The sequence below is a fragment of the Opisthocomus hoazin genome, chromosome 6, assembly GCF_030867145.1.
Source record: "Opisthocomus hoazin isolate bOpiHoa1 chromosome 6, bOpiHoa1.hap1, whole genome shotgun sequence".
Lineage (NCBI taxonomy): Eukaryota > Metazoa > Chordata > Aves > Opisthocomiformes > Opisthocomidae > Opisthocomus > Opisthocomus hoazin.
This window is the reverse complement of record NC_134419.1, coordinates 53,925,352-53,948,454: the sequence shown is the minus strand read 5'-3', so window position 1 is coordinate 53,948,454 and position 23,103 is coordinate 53,925,352. Positions and strand designations below refer to the sequence as shown.

General features: G+C 44.3%; 1 protein-coding gene across 2 annotated transcripts in view; it reads right to left on the bottom strand.

Annotated features, from left to right (window-relative positions):
* Positions 1 to 6,909: 6,909 nt before the first annotated feature.
* The window catches only part of COL13A1 (collagen type XIII alpha 1 chain), a 97,560-nt gene continuing 81,366 nt past the window's right edge, over positions 6,910 to 23,103 (bottom strand). Inside the window, exons 39-46 of one of the 2 annotated variants that reach the window (XM_075423144.1) lie at positions 20,619 to 20,654; positions 18,037 to 18,090; positions 17,722 to 17,775; positions 16,912 to 16,947; positions 12,675 to 12,761; positions 11,624 to 11,701; positions 8,237 to 8,275; positions 6,910 to 7,308 (exon numbers count right to left, since the gene is read on the bottom strand). In XM_075423144.1, coding sequence (XP_075279259.1) covers positions 7,306 to 7,308; positions 8,237 to 8,275; positions 11,624 to 11,701; positions 12,675 to 12,761; positions 16,912 to 16,947; positions 17,722 to 17,775; positions 18,037 to 18,090; positions 20,619 to 20,654 — 387 coding nt within the window. In that variant the 3' untranslated portion in view covers positions 6,910 to 7,305. The remainder of the gene's footprint in view (positions 7,309 to 8,236; positions 8,276 to 11,623; positions 11,702 to 12,674; positions 12,762 to 16,911; positions 16,948 to 17,721; positions 17,776 to 18,036; positions 18,091 to 20,618; positions 20,655 to 23,103) is intronic. The other variant, XM_075423143.1, reaches the window with a different exon arrangement.

Sequence of the window (23,103 nt, the reverse complement as noted above, 5' to 3'; positions counted from 1 at the left end):
GCCACCTCCCTCCTACATGCTCACTTGGGTACCTCTGCTGCTGGGACGGTCGCGGACCATTGGTCCATGTGTGCTGAGATAGCCTGCTTCCTTTGGAAGGCTCCCCAAAAGGGTGTAAACTGCTTGGTTTGTGGCACTGCTGGTGGTGTGCAACACCCGGGTAAAAGCAAATCTTTGCAGGAGAGTAGAAGGGAAGATTTACTGAAGCAATATTTTGAAACATGACTGTGAGAGAACAATGGAATTATCACAAAATGGAATTTCACACTCCCAGCAAAGCCCCACCAGAGACAATGGACTGACAAACGGCGTGCCGTGGAAAGCAAGAATGCAAGTTCCGCTCCACAAGTTTCACCACCAGTCCTCTTGTACCTACCATTAATATGTCTAACCCACTAAATTCTGTGACAGCAGTTTAACAACATCATGTTTTGCAGTTAAAGACAAAAAAGTTTAGCAGTTTTTTCTTTAAAAAAAAAGATGCAATATTCGGACTAATTCTAAGTCCATTTAAAAAAAAGAACAAATTTATTTAATAACTTCAACAAGCAAACAAAATCATAAGAAAGCTATAAAGCTAAACTGGTCTTGCTGCCTAGCATTTTAAACAGTTAAAGCTTTACAGTCAACTCCAAAAACTATCAACAAACACCTACAATCTTAATTAATGTTTTGCCATGATATTTTCATCAGAAAATGTTTGACAAAGAAGGAGTACAAGAAGGGAGGAAGTATAGCAGAAAGGACAGATAATGAAAGTGAGTGGAAAAATGATCAATATGTGACCAATTTTTTCTGAAAATGCAGAAGAGCAAGTAGCCACTTTGTCTGGGATAAAGACATCTGGAAGCAGTAAGGACAAGAGCAGGGCAAGGGGGGAAAACCCCAAAAAAGTGTAAAAGAAGGGGAGAGCCTCATTCAGCAAAGTGTTTGCATGTAGGCTCAGTGTGAAGCAAAGCCTAAAGATAAGCTCGAACACGAGCGCATTGCTGGATTTCGAGGAGGGAAAACAGTAGCAAGAGATGGCAATACTTTAGTAGGTACCTACCAACACCTTGCAGTTTTCAGGAAAACATGTTTCTTTTAATTGCTGTTTCAGAGCTTTCTAGCTAAGCCTGAGGTTTCAGGCTACAGAATGCTACTGAAGAGAACACAGCGGCTCTTGCCAGACTAATTTCTTTACGACAGACAACCTAAGATTGGAAGAGACCATTTTCAATCTATTGGTCCCTGACATAGGCCTTTTGAATTTTGTAAATACAAAGGAAGAATTTTGGAGAGACCATTTTGTCTGGGAGAGGTCACTGGTACCTGGTCCCTAGGTGTGGCCTGTGTGGAAATATATATATACCCCCCACTAAAAACTGTTTTGCCTATGGAAAGCACTGGTTTACTACTGAACTTAGGGAGAAAAAACATGATAGGAATGTCCTTAGGACATTTCGGGTGAGGAACTTTCACAAACTTATTCCAAAACCCAGCCCGTTAAAAATATACCTAGAAGAAAATAAAAGAAAACAGAAAAGAGCAAACAAATTGCCCCCAGAAAAACCATGAATAAAAAGAAAAGTAACATTATCAAACTATATATATAATTGTTTTCATTAAAAAAGAAGGAAAAAAACACACCTACCGCCTGCAGTTCTGGTCAGGTTGTCCCCTCCTCTCCCCACAAAAAAAGTAAAAATAAAAAAAATACATATAAAATAAATTAACCCTTTCATCAGTCTGGTTCCTAATTGAAACAATTGCTTCCCCTGCTACTCTGTTTACTGAATACATCTGTTAGAAGCCTTCAGATAAAACTGAAAGCAGAACTTTTTTCCCTGCTCTTTGTAATCCTGGAATTATTTCGGCAGCAGACGTTCCCTGCACTGGTGAGAGGAGATGGGTGCCGGGTACAGGTGTCCCAATCAGTAGGTCAGGATTCTTCCAGCTGAGTTGGCAAAGGGTGTTTGAGTGAAGGTTATTGCCTTCCTGGGACTTGCTCTGATTTAAAAGACATCACTTTTTTCAGCCCTTTCTCTCTGAACGGTAATGTGAATTGCTTATCATTTAGTTCTGCCTAATAATTTAGATCATATCATACGTTAACTCTAATAATAATGGCCCTGGTTCACCAGAGTACTTAAATGTGCAAATAGTATCATTTAGGCCAATGGGAATCATACGCTCAACATTAAATGTGTGTTTTAGTGCTTGGGCGAATGGGATTCCAAATGCACTCGGTAAAGTAGAGATGTTGTATGTCGTGTTTGTAATACACGTACTTAATAATTAATTTTAGGGTTTTTTAATATATTGCAAGAGCTGTGGTGGAAGGACAATGTAGTGACCATGTGAACAGAACTTAACCTTCAGCAACGGCAGCTGAGTAAGGGGTGCCAGATTTGCATGGCAGTTGCTACGAAGTATCCAGAGTTGTATGTTCTGCCCTTCAGGCAGCAGGGAAACCTCCTCTGCACCCCTCAGCACTTTGCCAGATCCTTACTGCCCTTCAGTGAAAGTATTAAAGCAAGTCACAGCGGGATCTAACCCTCGCAACCCTTATTCTCCATGTGGAAGTACATCTGGTGAGACGTACCCACAAAAAGGGCTTTAGTGGGCCAGCAGAATAATATTTCTGGAGAGCTCCAGACAAAATGCATTCAGTGTGCGTGATGGAGACCAAAGCAGAAGTGCAGGAAGCAAAGGCAGTATTCAGTGAAACCAGATTTTTTCCACACTCCACATTTTCCCCCTCTGAAAAGGTATTTTGTGCCTTCAAAATCCAGTATGCTTTTCCCATTTTGGCACAAAAAAGTTTATTTCTTTCTAACTTAACAGGAGAAAAAAGTTTGTGATGAAAAGATTAAAGATGGAATCATCAATGATATAGGTGAAAGTTTGTCATCTGGTAACCAGAAATGGTAGCAAAAAGTTTTATCATGTCCTCTCTGAGCAGCACTCCAAACTGGGCATGTGGGGTTTGACCGATTTTTCTAAGGACAATTGTTCAAGATGGATTTCTTTGCTGGATCAAAGCATCCCCCCACAGAAACATTGTCTATGTCTTGCACTCATTTACTCAGCAGCTGCTGGAAAACGAGCCTAATTCTTCATCTGAAGAGTCTGACCACAATAATAGAATGAAGTGAAAATGACCAAGGAAAAAGAATATAAATGGTATCATCTTCAATCCCTGCCACTGGCCTCTGGGAGAAGATGGAAAGCAAAGCAGAAAGCATTGGCACGCTGAGCTCCCACAGCCCCAGCAGGCAGCATCTGGGCACAGATCCCTGGTGCACAGCTGAAGAACTCCTCTCAACCCCCAAGGAGGGAACTTGCAAAACATCTCCAGCACATCTTCAGTAAGGTCCTTCTTCTCCTTTCATTCCGGTTTCGTTTCACAAGATGCTCCACCCTCACTCATCTCACTTTTTGGCTATCAGCCAAGGAGTTTGACCCTTTAAGTGGCAGACAAACAGTTTCACATGAAAACAGCTAGGCAGAATTAACAGTCAGCAACAGTAATGGCAACCCAGTTGCAGGTTTTAGTAGAGACAGACCCTGAAACCAAGCTGTCAGATTCAGGGTGGTGCAAACCCAGCTTCTACCATTTGGTGTTTTCTTGAAATGCAAGGAGCTAATGTCTGGGGAGAGCAGCTAATCAGTGGAATTTCACTGACTCGCAACCTCTGGTTTATCCCCAGTGGCTGATGAGATTGTATCAATATGATGGGGTGTAGGAACCGCAGTCTGAACCGATTATCTGTCTACTTCAGTTAAGAAACCCAGGCTGTGGTCCGCAGCAACCACAGGGAATGATTGTGGCTGTTTTCCTACCTTCATGACAGGTGAGTGGTTATCTTACACATTACTTTTTCCCCGGTGCTCAACCGGTTGTCTTTCATCTTCTATACTTCAGTGCAACCGGTGCAAATAATCTCGGGTCCTTTCCCTCTCTGTGTATGCCACGTGAAGTGCTCTATTTGCTTGGTAGTCAGCCACACGAGACACTCATGACTCAGTGCCCAACAGAGACAAAATTGCACAGCAGCGCTGTGGGCTTGCCGAAATACCCACACACGCTAGGCACCCATCTGTCAGTGCTTACTGTCACAGGCTGAGCTCACAAAAGCATTCAGGTGTGCCGCTCCTACTCAGGTGCCTGCTTCCTAGAGAAATCTGTGGGGATGAGCTACCTCCCTGTCCTTGAGAATTAGGTCTGAGCTGAGTTTTCTCTGCAGCTGAAGTCTATCAATCCCTTTTGCCGAGGTGCAAAAGGAGCTGCTTGGTTTGCAAATGAAAGTAGAAATTAAACAAATTTTCAAGTCAGTAGACTCTACTCCAAAACACCAATCTCAAAAAGGTTTTAACATGCTTTATGCTGAGTCAAGTTCAGCTTTTTAAGTGAACCCAAATGGAAGCATTGAAGAAGTCTCTGCAGGGCACAAACTCTGCTGCCCACAAAAAGCACCTCTGGAGTCCAGCAGCTAATTTGAAGCCAAACCAACAGTATGAACAGAACGATCTAAGATGAAGAAGAAAAAGGTGATGAAAGCAGGTGCTCACACTGTGTGTGTGTTTTGCTGACAGAAAGTAGCCAAGTCCTAGGGAAGCTGTGGCACCAGAGTCTCTTATGGTTTGCCCTGGTCTATGTTGGGAGCATCTCCACCGATAACAGAAGAATTATGTCAGGGCAACATCGAAAGTAAAGGAAATCAAACCTCTTTTGCTCAGATTATCCCTCCTCTCCTGCCTCTTTGCTGACACAAGTCAGGTACCTTCAAGAGTTCTGGCAATTGCATTTCAAGGTCCCCTGTGCTTCAGACAAAAGCTTTCTCTCTCACAAATTTATCAGTCAAAAAATAGCCAAAGAAATAAAACAGATACAGCATCATCTCGAGACTCCCTTACCTTTCAGTAGCTGTGTCAAGACAAGGTAACAGACGCATGCTTTGGTTGCTTTTAAATCAGACAAACCCAAGCAAAGACGATCCCATGCAATGCCATCACATATAACAGTTACAAAACAAAAATACACTGCGGACACCGAAGGGAACAGGAGGCACTGGCAGGTCCTTCTAGGGATCCGTAAGTTTTTGAGGGTTAGAGCCAGCATCTTTAGAAGGGGCTGACGCATTCAAACTATGTGCCTTGTGGGCTGAGTCCTACAAGACCAGAGTAGAAATTCATTGCTGCCCCTACTATAACCTACCAAAACCTGGTTAGAGCTTTAGTAACTGTTTTGTGTTTAACAGGTGTGTCATTAAAACACCAAAGTTGTATGGCATTCATTTAAATAAGGGCTGTTCCAATTAACTTTCACAGCTGCAAAGCCTTACAACAGGGAGTGGGATCTTATATTAATGAGATATATTACTGAGAAAACAAACAAGAATCCCTCTCAGCTCTGCAGTTCATTTTCTTTCTGTGCCATTTCAGCTCTAGTGCCCTGAGCATTTCATGAAAACAACACGCATGGAAAAGTTTCATCCAAAGGACAATGTTGGCACGAGGAGAAATGGTTGTAAATATCATGAATTAGTTTAGGTTGAAAGTCACAAGGAGTGTCCTAACTGCGAAAGCAATCTGAGTTGGAAACAGCCTGCGAGACAGGGAGGCAAGGAACAGCAGGTAGTAGAAACCTCACTGATTTTCAGAAGATCAGTAAATTTCTGAAAGGGTGAGGTGACAAATGGATTGCAGCAGTCAGGGACTGGGCTGGGTTCCTCGGGCAGTCCCCGGCAGGCCTTTTCCTCTGCGTACAACGGAAGCGCATCTTTTGGTCTGTTTTTTTCACTCTGATGGTGCTAAAAGGTTGCATGGAATTGGTTGGAAAAAAATACCTCATTAATGAGGTGAATAGTTGAGCACAGGGGTTGAACAGCTGCGTGCAGGAGGTGGTGGTGACCACTTCAGCTAGCAGAGCTGTAGCTGGGAGAAGCCGCTGTGAACACAATGTGTGATCCACACGTACAGCACCACAGGAACTCTGGTGGTAAAAACCACACAGCCACCCCACGGGAGAGTGTGCCAAACTCCTTGTGTCCAGGCAGCACCACACGAAGGGCAGCACCTCATGTGTTTCCCCACTAGGGTCTTTAAATATGGACAGCTTCTCTCAACCCCCCTGAAACTTCTGGGTTGCAAACTGTCTTTCCCCCGTATGTGAAGCACCAGGGAAAGTGGACGTGTTTTAGGGAACAGATTTAGGCTTCCACTCCTTTGCTGATTTTCTCAGAAAAGTATATGTGACATTCATGTTAGTCTGATAGTACAGATTTTCTTGATGGGTACTTTAGACTTGAGACATTAACAAAGGTAGGTCAAGAAGGATAATTAAGATGTACATATGCAAATTATAATGACATGCTCTGCAAATTTGCATGTGACCTTTGGTTAACATTTAAAAAGGCCATGTGGATTGATTTATCTAATAAACATTCATTAGGATAACATCGAGGTATTCTGCCATATGCTTAGTTTTAAATGAGGCTTTAATTAAGCTACTTGCAGGCTTACAATTTAGAAAGATGTTAGAATTTCTTGCCGACCAGGGCTTGTTGTCATGAAGGTTATTCCAGCTCATGGGAGGTGCTCTATTTTATTTTTATTTATTATTATATTTATTTCATTTTAATTTATTAGTATTTCTAGCTTATGGCATGTGCTCTATTTCAGCCAGAGGCGAAACTGAGAAATTCTGTGTGTACATGCTAACTCCACAGCTCTTGGGGAAGGTGTTACCATTCCTGCAAAGCCAAGGAACAGCCTCTAAAGCAGCTGGTGGGAGGCTGCACTTGACTGAATCTGATCAAGAAACAGACCTCATCTGATAATTATTACTCATAGAATCTCTGCATTCCCAGTGTACCGTGGCTACTGCAAGGTGTTTCAGCAACACCCTAATTTAGTCACAACAAATTTGTTAATATTTCACTTTAATAAAAAATACATAATATTCTTGAATGATTTCAGGTTGAAAAATGAAAATGACCTTTAAATCTATACAGGGCCGTACCTTTGGGCACGTTTAATGCAATAATTTATTAAGTTCCTATATTCATCATGTGTGCACAAATATCATGTAAATATTACAGCTGTACTCCATGACAAGACAAGCATAATGCAGTCATAGAATTATACAGAGAACTGACAAACAGGGAATAAGGGAGATCTAGTGTTTTCTGTACAAAAAATACGCAGCTTTTTGATAATTTGTAAAAATGCATAACTTTTGGCATTTCAGAGAAGAACACTGTATAAAAATAAATATTCTATGTACAATAACACACACAGGCCAGTCCAGGGTTAGAATCATCACTGCAAAAGAAAACACAAACGGGTGTTAGTGACAATTCACTAACAATTGTTAGTGACAGCTCAGCAGGGGAAGGACCACTTCACGGGATGGAAGGACAGTGGGACAGTGATGGGGAAGTTGGCCCCGGGGTCTCCAGGAGGAAAAGAAGTGGTGCTGGGCACTTTTCACTTCCCCGGGCAGCGGGGATGGGAGGTTCCACCCATCTGACTCTCCACCTCCACTTCTTTCCTGTCGCTGTGGCTTGAGTTCTTGGCATTAAGGCACACAGCAGGTGCTGAAGGTGGGCTAGACCCTGGGGAGTGGCACAGGGTTCAGAGGCAGCTGAACCATCAGGAACAATGGGAGGGTGGAGCGGAGGGGTACTTACACCCCCCTTTCGGCGCTCGCCCAGAATCGAGGGACCAAGCCCGTTCCCTCAGAGCCGGCCTGCCCAAGCCCAGCGCTGCAGCCCAGCTGCCAGGCCACCCCTCAGCGGGCGCACTGGGGGCTCGGGTGTCGACAGCCCGGCGCGGGCGCACAGGGGCACCAAGCCGTGGCTCATTCGCTCTGCTGAAAGCAAGCCCTGGACCTCTGCCCCGCTCTCACAAGCCTCCCGTGGCACCCAGGTCCCTGGGGTACGCCAGCTCCCAGCCTCTGGGAACAGAGCTGACTAGGTGGAAATCTACTCTTTGCATGAGTATTAGAGCATTTCAAGGCCAGACAGCTCAAAGGCCACAATACAGTTCTCTGCTTTTTAGCCTACAAAGCTAAACAGCAATACATAAACAAGGGAGAGTTCTGCTTGCTGCTTTTCAGGGGTATGGTCCTGGAAGCCCCATGCATGTCTCCACACCCCTTTTGCTTTTAGCCATACTCATAAAAAATCATCAGCAGGACCTGTAGCACTGCCAGCGTGGCACAGCCACAACATTTCCAAGATTATTTTACCTTATTCCAGCAGCCTTGAACTGGAAGGCCGTCTTCCCCCTGCAAAAAAAGACGGATGAATTAGGACATGGGAAATAGTGCAGAGATCAAGGAAAGAAGTAGTGGGTTAGCTATTACAGCTGCAACAAACAGTCTGAAGCAGGGCTGGAGGAATAGTCAGAAAGATATTCCTCACCCCTCTGGGGTGACCCAGGCTTCCAGCTGACATAACCAGTGCAGCTTGAAGCAAGGGCCAGGGCTGAAGAGGGTGGTTGCCTGCAGGCTACGCAAGGAAAGCGTGTACATGAGGTCCCTAGGCTTGTTCTCGTTCCTCACTGAGGAGTGTTCAGCCAGGCTTCCCTGAAAGAAGGAGGGTACATGGGAGGTCCCATTCAGCCAGAAAAATATCGCAGGAGGTTGGCAGTGGAAAGCGCAAGATGGCTGGTTTATGTCCTCAGGCTTGACTCTGTAACGCTGAGGTTATAAGCAAGGCAGAGGCAGCATTAAACTGGGGTCCTGAGGAGCATCTGGGAAAAAACTCCATTTCCTTTCTGCCATGTTTGTTAAAGGGTTTGCTTTGTCATGTGAGAGATTGCCCAGCTGTCCTCTCTTGCCTCTGAGAAGATCCTGCTCCAGGGAAATTAGGAAGGAGAGCAGCTGGGCAGACCCTGTGCTTTTTGAGGATGTCTCAGCTGGCTCCCTGAGAGGGGACTTTTGCATCAATACAGTCAGTGAGATTTCTGTGAAAACCCCCTGGCATTTCTGCAACCCTGAAGACTTGGGCTACACGTCCCGAGGCGGGTGTGTGAATATTTTTTTTTCAGTGTTGAAGAAGACTGGATACTTTAAGGGCTGTGCTACTAAAAGATTGAGACTATATGGTTGGGAAATGCTTTTGTGAATAACTGCCATTAATTTCATCTCAGTGCAGCCTTACTTGACGTGAGAAAGCAGGAGATTATTTCAATGGTAAGGTGCTCTTGAGCAGGAGATAAAGTCAGATGTAAAGAGATACACCTCTGACATGAGAAGCCAAATACTTTTGCTGCATTTGCATGTCAGGTTTGTGGGCTGTTGTTATTCCCCAGGAAGACTCAAAAGCAGGGAGTGAAATTGTACAAAACACAAAGGCACATTTCTTCATTCAAATGACTCAGTTCTCACTTCTTCAAGTACTGCGTGAGAAATCTGCAGTGCATATCATCCCATTTGAGAAGGGGAAAGGAAAAAAAGCAAACAGAAAAACAAATGCACAGTAGTATACTGAGAAATAACCTATTAAAAGGAGATGCACTTTCAAGGGACTGATGCAGTGAATGTTGCCACGATGCTACACCCGTACTGCTTTTCGAATGCGTTTTTTAGACTGTGGTCTCCTTGTGATATTTCCTTCCCCCTCCACCCCCCCCCCCCCCCCCCGCCCCGTGTGGAAATACTGAGTTACATGTTAATTACTGGGTAAATTGTGGCGTTTGCATTGGTACATAGATGGTGGTAGGAATGACTGGTGTAGTGCATTGCAGGAGGAGATGGGAAGTTAGGTGCATGAAGGAATGGGAGGCCAGGGAGTTATAGCTTAGGAATCAAAGGAAGACCAGGGTCACAAGGAAGTGTTTGCTGCAGGCGAATTTGCCGAGAACGGAAATGCGGCATGCTTATTAGTACCAAATATCTCCTTCCGCATAGCTCAGATGTGTAAAGCGTTAGTTCATGGCCTCCATAAGTTACACTCATGGACATGTCAGCTGGATGCGAAGCTTTTAACCTAGTTGGATCAAAAAACATGCTTATTCACATTCCCAAGCTAGCTTGCATGCCAGAACACTATATATACCAAAAAAAAAAAAAAAAGGCGTCTGTATTTCACCAGATTTTCTGGCAAGTTTCCCTTAACAAAAATAGGTATGAAGAGAAGCATACGTTCTAATATGGCCATGCGGGGTGAATTCTAAGTGAAAGCTGAGACAAAAAAAGAAAGGTAGCCTACCAGGGCACTGGTAGAACTCTTGTGCCTGTGAAATCAGGTGCTTTATTCAGCCACAATTTATTCAGCTAAAATTTATTCCATAGAAACCTGGCTATTACCAGTGGGCGGTGAAACACATGGCTCAGTGTTTTTTCTCCTTTGTGGGCTGTTCTGGGCAGGTATTATTTCACCTGTGGGACTAGCAGAAGAGTTTCTTTCTGTTACCCAGAATTTACAGAGCAGCAAATGAGACTTTGCAAGTGGTCACCGTTACAGTCACTGCCCCAAAGAGACAATGGCAGCGCCCAAAGGAGGGAGTGCTGGAAGGAAGACTAATGTTAGCTCTTCACAAACGTCAGATAACAAAGGCTTTTAATGGCAATTTCAGGGCTAGTTTCTTCAGGAAACTATAAAAAACCTTGCAGACTAAATGTGGCTTTTTTCTTTGGGACACATTTCTCCAGCTAGTTGAACTAACCGATATCCCATCCCTTGTAAATGGCATCAAACACCTTTAAGTGAGCATGAAGCTTGGGATGACCTTCCTCAGGCAAACCTAGTCATGCCAAAAGGGGGTGGAAGGGAAGAGGAGTACAAGTTTCAGTATATTGTGGAGATGTTGAGACTGCTGTAGGAAGCAAAAACCTCACCTGAATGCTACGTCTCCAGAAAATCTCAGAGTAAATTAATAGATTGGTGATGTTTCATGGGATACGTAGAAATCAGATGAGTTTAAATGTTCCTGAATGTCTTTGTCTTACAATACTTAGGTTAGAAGAGGCACTAATACAATGATCATCCTTTAATACTTGAAGAGGCTGGGTATTGGGAAACAGGCAATGCCAAATCCAAGATTCTTGGGTGTTATGAGTACCATTTGGGCTGCTGGGGAGAGTCACAGATAGGAACTAACTAGCAGGAATCAAGGGAGATAAGTGTCCAGTTAATGTTTAACATGGGCTTGCTAACAGGATACCTGTTTTTTTCAGTCGTCTTAAAGTATAAGGTGACTGAGGTAGTACCGAGCAGTGTCAGGCTGTGCTAGCCACATGCGAACACTTAAATATAGAGTTAATGAAGGACAAGAGCATTGGAGCTCCTTGCCCGAAAGCCAAGCCAGTGCAGAGGCAGCTCTTCATGTGTTAGTCTACTGAAAGCTGCCAAAGTGAAGGCAAAGCAAGAATTGAAGCAGTTGTAAATAAATTCGCATTCCCGCTACCCTTTTCCTCATGCCATAAAGTAATGCTGACAGCAGCTGTGAATCGTAGCAGGAAGGGAAGGGCCTGTTTCTGACAACAGCAGCGTGAGGAAGGTGAGGTGGAGATAAGTAAGGAAGGAATTGCCACGGGTTTCTAGGGCATGCAGCTATTTGGAGGTATCAGAAAATAACAACTAAGATACAACAGCAAATGAGCATGCAGGAAAGGGAAGGTACGCCATACCAATGGGCATGGGGCATCCAGGCCGTCCAGCCCAGGTAACCCCGGCTCACCCTTCTCGCCTTTAAAACCTCGGAGACCCTGTTTATGAAATCAACCACTATCGTTATTTCAGTTAATGCCAGTCACCTCCATGTCACGGGAGGAGAGGCTGAGGCCCCACTGGGACCGTCGCAGGGCACTCTGCTGCATACCCAGAACAGAGAATGGCCCATGATTTCAGTTTTCATTTTGTTGGTGTAATCAGTAGTAGCAGTTTCTTCTCTGTTTTTCTGTAATCTATGAGTCAGGAGATACTTCTCTGAGTTAAATCCGAGAGCACGGGAATGGTGTTTCCTCTGTTCTGAAGTCATCCGTTCTACCTATCCTCACTAGCAAACCCAGCAACTGGATTTCTAGATTCATGATCCACAAGCACTCCTGGGATTTATGGCAGTACTACAGATTTTTGGCAGCTTTTGCTGCAGCATATGAGTTTAGATGAAAACATACACATATTCCTACATTTATTCATTTGTCTAGATTTATCGACAATATATTTTGACAGAAACATATGCCATTTAAAATAACTGAGATTTTTTTTCCCTCTGGGTATTGCAGCTCGAGTGCCCTGTGTAGCTCTCAGGCGATCGCATCAGCCGGCCGTCATTCCAAAGCAAGAAAAACAGCATTCAAGTTTTGCCGTTACATAGACATGATGACATTAAACATCTCCAGAGAAGAGCTGTAACTAGCAGCAAAGAAGACACAGGGCTCTATCAGCCAAGGAGAAAGCCCTGGGCTCCCAGCACATGGGACACCCCCCATGTACCCCAAACCTGTGTGAGCTCCAGAAGAGGAAGGAATATAACCATGGTCACTCAACAGCCTGATTGCTCAAAGGATCAGCGGTTCCGCACCGAAGAAAGCAGCTTTGCCATAGGCTGCAGTGGGAACCAGGCTGGGCCTTATCCATGTGTTGTACTTTTGCAAGACCATTATTTATGTTATGACTTCCTTCTTTCTTCCCCATCAACAAATCTTAAAATGATACATTTGATGAAACAGAACATACCAACGGACAGGGTGCATCTAATCCAGGCGCTCCTTGGTCTCCCTTATCCCCTTTAGACCCTCTAGAGCCTTTCTTGCCCCTCTCCCCCTGTAAATAATAGTTTAGTCCAAGAAAAAAAGAATACACAAAAAAGCTTTAGGATCATCCATTTCAAACAAATGTCAGCGATAGTTTTAAAAAAAGGATAAACATTTAGGAAACATTTTAAAATAAATCTCCCTCTGAGATGTTAAGTGAAAAACAACGTATGGAGCTGCTAACCGCTACTTAGCTGCATAAACACATTGGCCATTGCTAAAACCCCACACTGACAGACTGTAGGGGCTCTGCATCAAAGGGATTCCAAGTGCCTCTGAACCTCATGGGCAGGCCTATCGTCAGCCAGTGGAGCACTACTCCTCCTCCATCAGTACCAGCATTATGAGACCACTTCTCTGGGCTTCCTATACATCCAGCATAGCATGCATCCAGAGAGAGAGGCACCGTCCGAGAACTGGCTGACCCTAGACACAGAGGATGGGAAGCACTCCTCTGGCCGGCAGCATGCCGCCCCATTTCGGTCCCCAGCTGCCTGGGAGGGTGCCTCCTCTACCTCAGGAGCTCCATTGAGGTGCCTGGTGCCTTGGACGACAAGACCCACAGCAGACCCCGAGCAGGATCTCCTGCTGTAGCAGGAAGGCACTGCTGGCCCAGACTCCTTCTGCTGATCGCACTCTTCTTGCTACTCTGAGTTCTCATTCTTAAAAGAAATTCTCATGCACAGGAGTGATTTTAGAAGCTTTCATTTAAACTGTTTAATGAACACTGTGTTTGCTACCAGGGGTTGCTAGATTTTCCTTAAAAGCGGGCTGGGGGGGGGGAGCTGGTTTGTTGGTTTTTGATTTGGTTTTTTTTTTAAGATTTAAAACTACTTCTGTATCCCAGAGCAGCAAAGCTTTAACTTGAATGTTACACTGAAGCTTTAGGCTGCATCTTACAGTGGTTTGTGCACTGGGTTGTGTCAACATTTCTCAATACAAAAGAGCCAGAGAATGAAGGAAGGACTTGGCCCCCACAGTCTGCACAGCCTGGTTGTCCTTTGGGATGCTCCGAGTTGTGCTCCCCCAGACCAACCTGTGAGGGAAGGGACTGCTCCTAAGCAGCACAGCCATAGGGCAGCGACTGGTCCCTGCCCTCTTGGTTAGCAGCACAGACGCACCCCAGGAAGGTATGAATCTTACCACAGTTTGGTATTACAGTTTTTCTGCGGGCTCCAGTTACAACAGAGCCAGGGCAAGGGGGAGAAACAAATTAAAAAATCATAGCCAAAGAGGACACTTGCTCTCTTGTGGAGGGGCAGCATTTTGTCAATGAAAGCCAGCCACAAAACGGGCTGGGGGAATGCCCACGTGCCCTGTTGCCCCTCCTTACCAAGGGAGGAGACATCCCACCCGTAGCAGGTCAGCCAAGGCATGGTATAGTGTGGGTATCTGACAGTTACATCTATACCAAATCTTTCTGTATGTCACAGGAAATTCTCAAAGCTACTGAGCATAAAACAGGGGAAGCGGCTGCTGCACAGGGAATTGAATTTAGAGTCCTTGTGGGGAGGGTTAAAGGAATTAGGGGATAAAATCAGACAGCAGAGGTTGCTGTTTCTTCTTTAAAAAAAAAAAAAGGGTGTTAAACTCAAAGCTGGCAAGAGAAATGGATGGGAGAGGAGAGGCAATGAGGAGAAGTCACCCAGAACCAAGCACTGGAACAGAGAGGATAATCCAGGAAAATGCGGCATGGGTTGCTCTGGAGGAAGGAGGAAGGAACCAGGAAGAAAGGCAGAAGAGGAGGAAGGGATAAAGGGGACAAAGGTGGACCTGTAGGAGCGAGGAAGACGCACATACACACAAGAAAAAAACACAGGCATTAAAATAACAGTGAAGATATCAGCTTGGTAGCACAAGTTCAGGGTTTACACTTTTTCGGCTGGGTTACTTGCAGGGCCATCTGTTCCCATTGCTACCTGGTGCCACGATACTGCCTGCCTGTCCCCAGGCACAGCTATGCTGTACTCCCACACCAAACAAAGGGCAGCTGGAGCATTCCCGGGATTTAAAAAACACTACTGTGCCCAAAGGAACAGAGAGGATTTTGGCAAACTGTTTGGGAGCTTAACAAAGTGGATACTCATTTTTAACGTGCTGAACACCGAAAATCTTCGTGTTAAAGTTCCATGGGTACTGCCGCTGTCTAAAACAGAGGCATTTCAAATGAACACATCTCCCACTTCCAAAGTGCCCGGTGTTGTAACCCAGCCCCCTGGGGAACAGGTCAGAAGTGGAGTGTTGCCTTCTCTTTTTCACTTCACAGCTTTCTTGTTTATTTTGAAATCTCCTGGCTGAACAGCTGCCACAGTTGGCCAACAGTTAACCTGGGAGAGACTGTCCTACACTTGTGAGGAGGTTCTGACACAGAAGCCGTGTGTCCCACTGTAGGGGAGACCAAGCGCTCAGCTGGGAACATGGGGCTGCAGAGCAAATCATGGGGAACCGGCACAGTGTCCAGTTCTGCTAAACGTTACTTTAAAATGTCTATAATGACTTCAAAGGGATGGAAGCATTCAGACAAAACAGTTGTATAAAGGGGCACTCCAAAAGTGTTCTGTTTAACTCCTGTTCACAATTTTTGAACGGGGGCAGGAGTGAGGGGAAGCCCCTGTGCAAAGATGCAGTGGGAAAAGTGGTATTTTCTGGGATCCCAGCAAGTGTAAAGATATTGCACTTGCCCATTTATGGTCTCAAGTCTCTCAGACTTTTTAATTTCAAAATATTGGTTGCAGAAGTGCCTGCATGCTTCAACGGGCCAGCAAAACTCCCTACTTACACTTTCCAATTCATCCTCTGCAAGGAGGCACAGTTTCTCCCAGATTTCATTTGCTTTTATGCAAGAGCTCAGGGAAATCCTATCTACAGCTAATGAAAGATCCTTCTTGTAAATAAAATACCCAGTTTAAAAACCAGCTGAAAAGGTCTAGGAATTCTATTAAAGTTGTTTTTTGTTTAGAAGCCACACAAACAAAACAAAATGCATTTTAGTGAAGAGGAAGTTAAGAAGCAAAGCCAGAAACGCAATGATTAAAAAAGGGGAGAACTTTGGAGCTCCCATGAAACTTGGACCTTTCTCCCCTAGTTAAAGATGCCAATTGGCTACCGCTTTCCAAAACTGCCCATTCTGTGCAGAGTGAGGTCAGAAATACATTGCAGATAAAGGACACAGAACACTCACTGTATCAAAAGCAAATTCATATAATGAAATCACATGCACTATAAAACTTAATATTTTCAGATAAACTTAGGTGATACCAGAGCCTTATGAAGAGAAGGTGTATGTGTATGTGTGAGTACATGCATAAGGACATACACATGTGGACTGTTTTGAGCAGCTTGACATATTTATACAATTGTAATCTTACAAAGACTCTAATTCACTATATTTCTAAATATAAATTATATTCAACTATAGCTCTCAACTGTTTCTATCAAAAAGATTCAGAGCCTTAACAGGCATGAAATTCCTTACGTTGAGGAAAACCTGCTGAAAAAGCAAGGAGCTTCTCAACATGTGCTTTTTAGTAATGTTTATCTTTCTATCACACAGGTGGTATGACAGAAAGCCATTCACTTTACTGGTTTTGGCTCAACTCTTCACCATCACAATCATTCAGGACAATGCCTGAGAAGACTTCATGTCGGATTCTTTAAGGTAGGCAAATTTAATTTATCTTTTCCAAATTTTCATCTTCCACATTCTCTGGAGGATCTTTTGCTAGAGGGCTACCTTCTTTTTCATGCTGCAGGGGGAATTTAAAAGTAACGTAAGATTTGCTGACTCCTCCTCATCTAATTCTCATGGGAATCCCTACACACATCAGTAAATAGATATGCAGGATTTCCTAAAGCATGTCACGTTGGCCAAAATCTACTGCGCATGAAGTCCCATGCTTCAGCGAGAACACAGCTATGACAACAACAAACACATGAGAAAATCCCTCCTATAGCTTTCAGCTAAATGTACCACAATGTCACAGGTGATTATACGAGCTACAGGTATCACCTTCTAAAATACAAGTTTGTAAAGTTACTTATATGAAGGTCTCGCAGACAGAATTACATGCTGGCTACTTGAGGTTGCTCAGGGGTTAACCGGTCTATCACTGTGTGAAGACGTTAGTAACTGAATACAAGAAGTTTGCCTGGTAACTTACCCGGATCCCTTTGTCACCAGGTAGACCTTGTAAACCCTGAAATACACCAGCACAAGAAGAAATATTTTAAAATGAGTAGGCCCCAATGTATTCCCACTCAAAAAGAAGAATGGATGCCTAAGAGTTTGGTTTTTCCATTTGTACCAATTGCTCTCGGTAAAAAAAAACAAAAAAAAACAAACAACAAAAAACTTTTCCAGTAGACAACCTCCTCTTCACCTCCATTAGACCATCCAGGTTGTAACACCACTACTAGTCCTCTAACCGTTCTTCAGATAAAAACCAAACTAGTTTAGAGAATGCAGTCCCTGAAAAAAGCAGCAAGCTTCCCTTTTTGTGTTAAACAATGAAGCAGCTCCATGACTACACAAAACTAGGGTTCCCCCATTAGGGCATTAACCTCACTGAAGGCAGCTTTTGTCACTGCAATGACAAGGCAGGGCCCTCTCAGACAGCTGGAAGGCAAGTACCCAAGCTGTGGAAAGGTAAATGGAGCAGATGTGCTCAAAAGCAGCATTTTGGATAAGATACATAACCTGGGAGTCCCACACAGCTTCTTTTGGTAGTCTGAGGACCAAGGTGAATTAACAATTTCCCTCCAGCTTCGTCCACCTCATCCTGAACCATGAATCTGAAGCTACTAAGCTCTTTCTGCTGGTCCCATAGTGAACACAAGCTTGTAACTTTGGTTCTTTAACACCTAATCTAGCTGAAATTGCAAATACTGTGTTACAGCAGCATCTTAAGCTATCAACCGCAGCAAGGAAAGAGGCACTGTAGATAACAAATCCCTCATATTCCCATACTTACAGGAAGCCCTGCTGGCCCCATTGGTCCTACAACTCCAGGATCTCCTTTACTGCCCTGAAATAGAGACAAAAGAGCAGAAACTGTTACATTCCCTGGCTACAGCAGCACTACAGAAGAAATGTAAAGGATGCATTTCAAAGCATCTAAGAAGCCCAAGGATGAGATACTCAGAAAACCGAGGCCCAGCTGAGGGTCTGCTATGCACAAGGAGAGAGCATTTCCAGCTCTAGAAAAACCTAGAGCTTCTCTGTCCCAGGGAGCTGTGGTAGCCTCAAAACAGTTACAGAGCATTCATCAGTTCTGAAGCAAACTCACCCTTTCTCCTTTTGGTCCTGCTGGTCCTGAAACCCCAATTGGTCCTGGAGTACCCTGTAGTTGTAGGAAGGAGAACACATTAGGACATTTTTATTCTGAGGACTCATTAAAGCCAGGAGACACTGCTGCTCCTTTAGGAAAAAGCACAGCTGGGAAGGACAGTCTGGTGGTGGAAGACATCTAGCACCACTACAGCTTTCAGTGTTGATGGCGATGGGTTTGAAGTAGTCGTTAGAGGCAATTTGAAGAATGTGGGAACTGCTATGTTAGATCACACCAGCACCATTTTACAGAGCCTTATTTTTTAATTTTGAAGCTATCTCTTGACAATTGTTACAACAGTCATTTCTACCAGTTCCACAGGAAGAAATATTTTCTCTCTAGTTTATATCAGACAAGGCTGAAAGCTGTAGCAGAATAAAGGCTGTTTAGATATATGATAAGCAATTTTCTTTTCTTTTTCTTTATTTCCTTGTTTTCTTTTTCCCCACTGGAGTCAGTTGAGTTGAGCAAAAATGAAAGAGTTTACATACTTGGTGGCAGGCAGCCAATCATGCAAGCTGAAAGATAGCATGATGCAGAGATGAATGCAGATGCTCACATACACAGATGCAGACTAAGAGAGGTATCATTCAGCCCCAGTCCCTCTGTTCCATTTTTGCCACTTCTGTCACTCCACCAGGTCCTCAGTCATGCTACCAGGAAAACCCAGTCTTTTTGCCAACCCTTTGACACAGGTGCCATCTCCCACTAGCATGCCAAAGTTGCTTCCCAGTGCTGCTGAGCCTTGCCTGGGCTTTGGGAAATGAACCCAATCAAAGCTTGTCTTTCACATGGGCAATGCAGCAGTTAGGCTGTGGTCCTTCTGGCTAAGGAAAAGATGCAGGCACTTTCAACTCTGTACAGACTCCTTGAAATTGTAGAGCATTCCCTGTTGGAGGGTCTCTTACAACTCTCCTGGCCCACATTCTGCAGTCTAGCTAAAGTATAGCCTTGAAATCTGTAGCATGTAGTACACCCTCCTAACTACATAGTTTAGGTAGGCATTTACCTTCCTAACCCTACATCACATACTTTTAGATTGGCAAGAACTCTGCTAACCTTTCAGGTATTGATCTACAATTCCTTCATGGAGCCTCAATAAAGGGGCACTTCTGAGGCCCATTACTTGCCTTCTGGGAAGAACAAAGGAGGAGGTTTCTGGAACAGGGAAGTCTCTTTCTAACAGCCTTAAGGAAAAGGGTCTTCCACGTTTTAGTGTGAGCTTGCAACCCTTAGTCACTAAAGTAACCCCTCTGATGTGAGCAGGATGACTCATGTGGGTCACGAGAGCTTTTAAGACAAGACTGAGATCTACAGAACAGAAGTGGAGAAGTAATTCATGCAGTGCACAACTTTAATGCAGTGAAGGAAGTGAGAAATATCAGACTCTCCTTAGATCTATGCACAGGAGTTCACATAATGGAAATCTTAGTTGCCTGCAAATATGCATCATATTAAGATCATTTAGTGCCATGAAATACATTGAGATCACACCTGTACTTTTATAAAATTAAATCTACAATTTTCCAAAACAAGTGAGTGTAAAAGCTGCCATTCAGATTGCGTTCGCAAGTTACAGAGCAGCTGAATTATTTCCAGTTATTCTTTTTAAATAGCCAAATGGATTGTACATGGGTGATACATGATTTCCCAAGAGGAATTAAAAATATTTGGCTCTTATTTAGCATCTGTTGCCCCAGAATAGCAGAATGATTTGCAGAACCAGGTTAGCATTACTTGCCTCATTCTGAATTTGACAGACTGAGAAACTTAGGCACAAGTTGTTAATTTCCCTCACATCTCACAGTAAGTTAGCAACTAGAGGTGGGAATCCTGCATCTTCCTTCTCCACTATCAGATGTTGCTACCTCTCTGATGTGCATATTAGACCAGAACACACCCCACTGCCCCCACCCCCAGGTATATGGGACTAAGGAAAGCATGTTTGGAGTTGCTGAAGTTGCATGGCATTCTGCTGCTGAGAGGTGATAGGCTAGTCCTGCTTGCAGAAGGTCTTTTAAACGCAACTTCTCCCCATGGCAAGGTGCTTACCAGGCTATGGAGAGACTCCTCTAATGCATACCTGCAACCCATGGCAATGCAGCCCTAAGTGCCATGTGTGAGAACAATGCTCACAGGACAAAACACGCTGGCATTATTATGCCTGAGAAAAACCTGAAGAGCTGCTGTTGTGAAAAGGCAGCAAACAAGGCTACCATGGAGAACAACAGGATGGAGACCCCTCATGATAAAGAGGACAGGAGAACAGAGCATCATGGAACCATGCAGAGATTTCATTCATCTTGTTATTGAGATAAAGTGGAACACATAGGCTGTGATCCCAGGATCCGGACAGACTTGTAGCATCAAAAAAGACAAGCATGTGACATCACTTCTCAGTCTAAGTTTAAGCCCCCTCCCAAGCCTGCTTTGGAGAAAAGCAGGTTATTCCTGGTGTAAACAAGACTCTGGTGGAAAAGACAAGACCAATCACGATACTGGGGAGGAGGAACATAGGGTAATGGAGAAATGGAACTCACCGGTGGTCCAGGCCTGCCGTCTAAACCTGAAGCACCCTGAACAAATGGGGGAGGGTTAACAAAAACAAGGCAAGAGGAGAGGGGAGAAGGGTGAGGGGGAAAGGAGAGGGGAGGGGAGACGTGAGTGAAGCAGTGACATGAGACAAACATATGCTTGCAATAAACAAAAACTGAGGTCTCAAGGACAGGTGATGGTACTTACAAGCAAACCAACAAAAACATAGAAACACTGAATACATACAGTGTTGACCTGCAACTTTCAGATCCCCTCAAAATGCAAATTTCCCTCTCTTGGTGCCACTAAGAAAATCTCTGAGGAAGAAGCAGTTCTGTGACAGGTGATGAAAAGTCCAGTGTGACAGTGGAGTTGAAACCCACAATGCCTTAGTGGCAGGTTGGGCAACACAGATGAGACACAAGGCTCAGGGGCTCAAAGGCCTGTGGTCATGGAGGCATTTGCAAGAAGTGCAGAGCCATCAGCAGTTCAAGTTCCTACCAAGAAACCCAGGTCCTGTAGGTGCACACTTAGCCAGTTGCAGGCTGGCTCCACTCGGAGTCTCTTGGCCGGAGGAAGAGGTGAGGAGCTAGCTGTTTGGAAGTTTACAAAACAGGTGGCTCATCTTCCTGTGTCACCAGTGCAGACTTAATGCCAGACAAAGTGTCACTTTTCTGTCCCTTGGCTCTTGCCCTGAATTTTCTCATCCATAAAACCTAACAGTGTTTCTGCCCAAGGCCCATCTAGCCCAGTGTCTTGTCTCCGGCAGTGGCCAGGAGAGAAAGGTTTGGTAGAATATAAGTACAAAATACTGAGTTTTCCTCCACTTGAGTATGACAAATTCCTTAGCTTGTTGGCCATACAGAGACCACCAGTGCTGAAATGTGCTGAAAATTCTGGCACGGTGTCAAGCCGTAAGTCACACATGAAAAGGCAGCAGATCCATCTCTGGGGTTTTTAGAGAGACTGTCTTTGAAATATGTCAGTACCTGTTTGGCACTTATTAATACAACTGCATTTAATTTGACAGGCTGAAAACACACTGGATCAGGCACGGAGAAGCTTGTGAAGAGAGTTAGGTAGCTCTGAGGAGGAATACAAGGTCCACAATTCTCTCTGATCTCACTAACAACTCAATAACTGTGCTTCCTAGTTGGCCAGCTGATAGTGTTGATCCCAACACAAAACATTTCCTAAGAGGACACTTCTGAGGCAGTCTTTCCCCCCTCACAGCTCAGGAAGAGTGATGTGAAAAGCCAAGGGACCCTGGTTTCTCATGGGGCTCACTGCCGCAGGAGAACCAGCTAGCGCATTCCTTGCCACACTGATGAGCTTGCCAGGATAATTGGTGGGGCATTTTCTGCTCAGACTGTCACAGGGACCTCCTTCCCCTATCCTGATACCACATAGACTTGAAGGAATAACTGTTTATTATAGCTTATGAGCTTCCATTTGCATTGCTCATGGCAAAATGGGACTGGGTTTTTACTTCTCACTGCTTCACTGAAGCACAATCCTTTGCATTTGAGCCTTCTGAAAGCGTTGCTTTCTTCCCACTGGCTCTGCATGGACCCATGGTGATACACTCATGGTGAGCTCACTGGAGTGCCTAGAGTTAGATAAGATGCTTCCAGGCCCTGGAAGGTAAATGCTGTATAGCACAACCAAAAGAGGAAAACATTTTACAAACGAAGACATGCACATTTCAGCCAAAGTCAGGGACAAGGGATCTGGGTAACCAAACACAGGCCGACAAAATCACACAGGACACAAGATGCACTTTGCAGTGCTTGTTTCCAGGTAGTACGTTCAGCAAAGGGAGAGGGCATGCTCTGCCACTAGTGCTTTTTGTGAGGAGAGAACTTGGGTCTGGCAGAGCAACTGAGTGGAACGGAGTTACCACTGATTCATTAGCAGCTGTTAGCTCAGATAGAAGGGGAAGAGGCTCTTAGCAGATGTGAGCTAAGAGTTTCACAAAGTCTTCATGGTTGTATCTAAAGCTTCTGTAATTTCTTTATAATTCTACCACAGTTGCTCCTTGCTAAGCTAAGTAGTGCACTAACACTAGTCTAGGGTGACCGAGTTCACATACAAGAGGGAACATAGCAGGCTTCGACCATGCCAGGGATAGCATCAATTCCATTGCAGAAGTAATAGGAAAGTATTGACTAGTGAAGAAGCTGGACGCATTCAGAGCCACCAAGCTTTTGTACAAAGCCTGGCCCAGGTGACAAACAGTTGGGAATGAGTTTCCTTTGCCACTTCTTTTTGCCCTCTGTTTCTGGTCTTGCGCCATTGCCCCGAAGTGCCAAGAACTCACAGGAAAGCTACTGCTGGTTTTTCCCAGTCCTGCTAGAAGCGGGAAGAATTAAACAGATTACTGATCTAATTTAACAGATCTAAAACATGAAGGTTCTGTACACAAACTTTTAAGTTTAAAAAGCAAAGGCACAATTATTTATAGATCATCTCTTTCTTTGATTTTACATA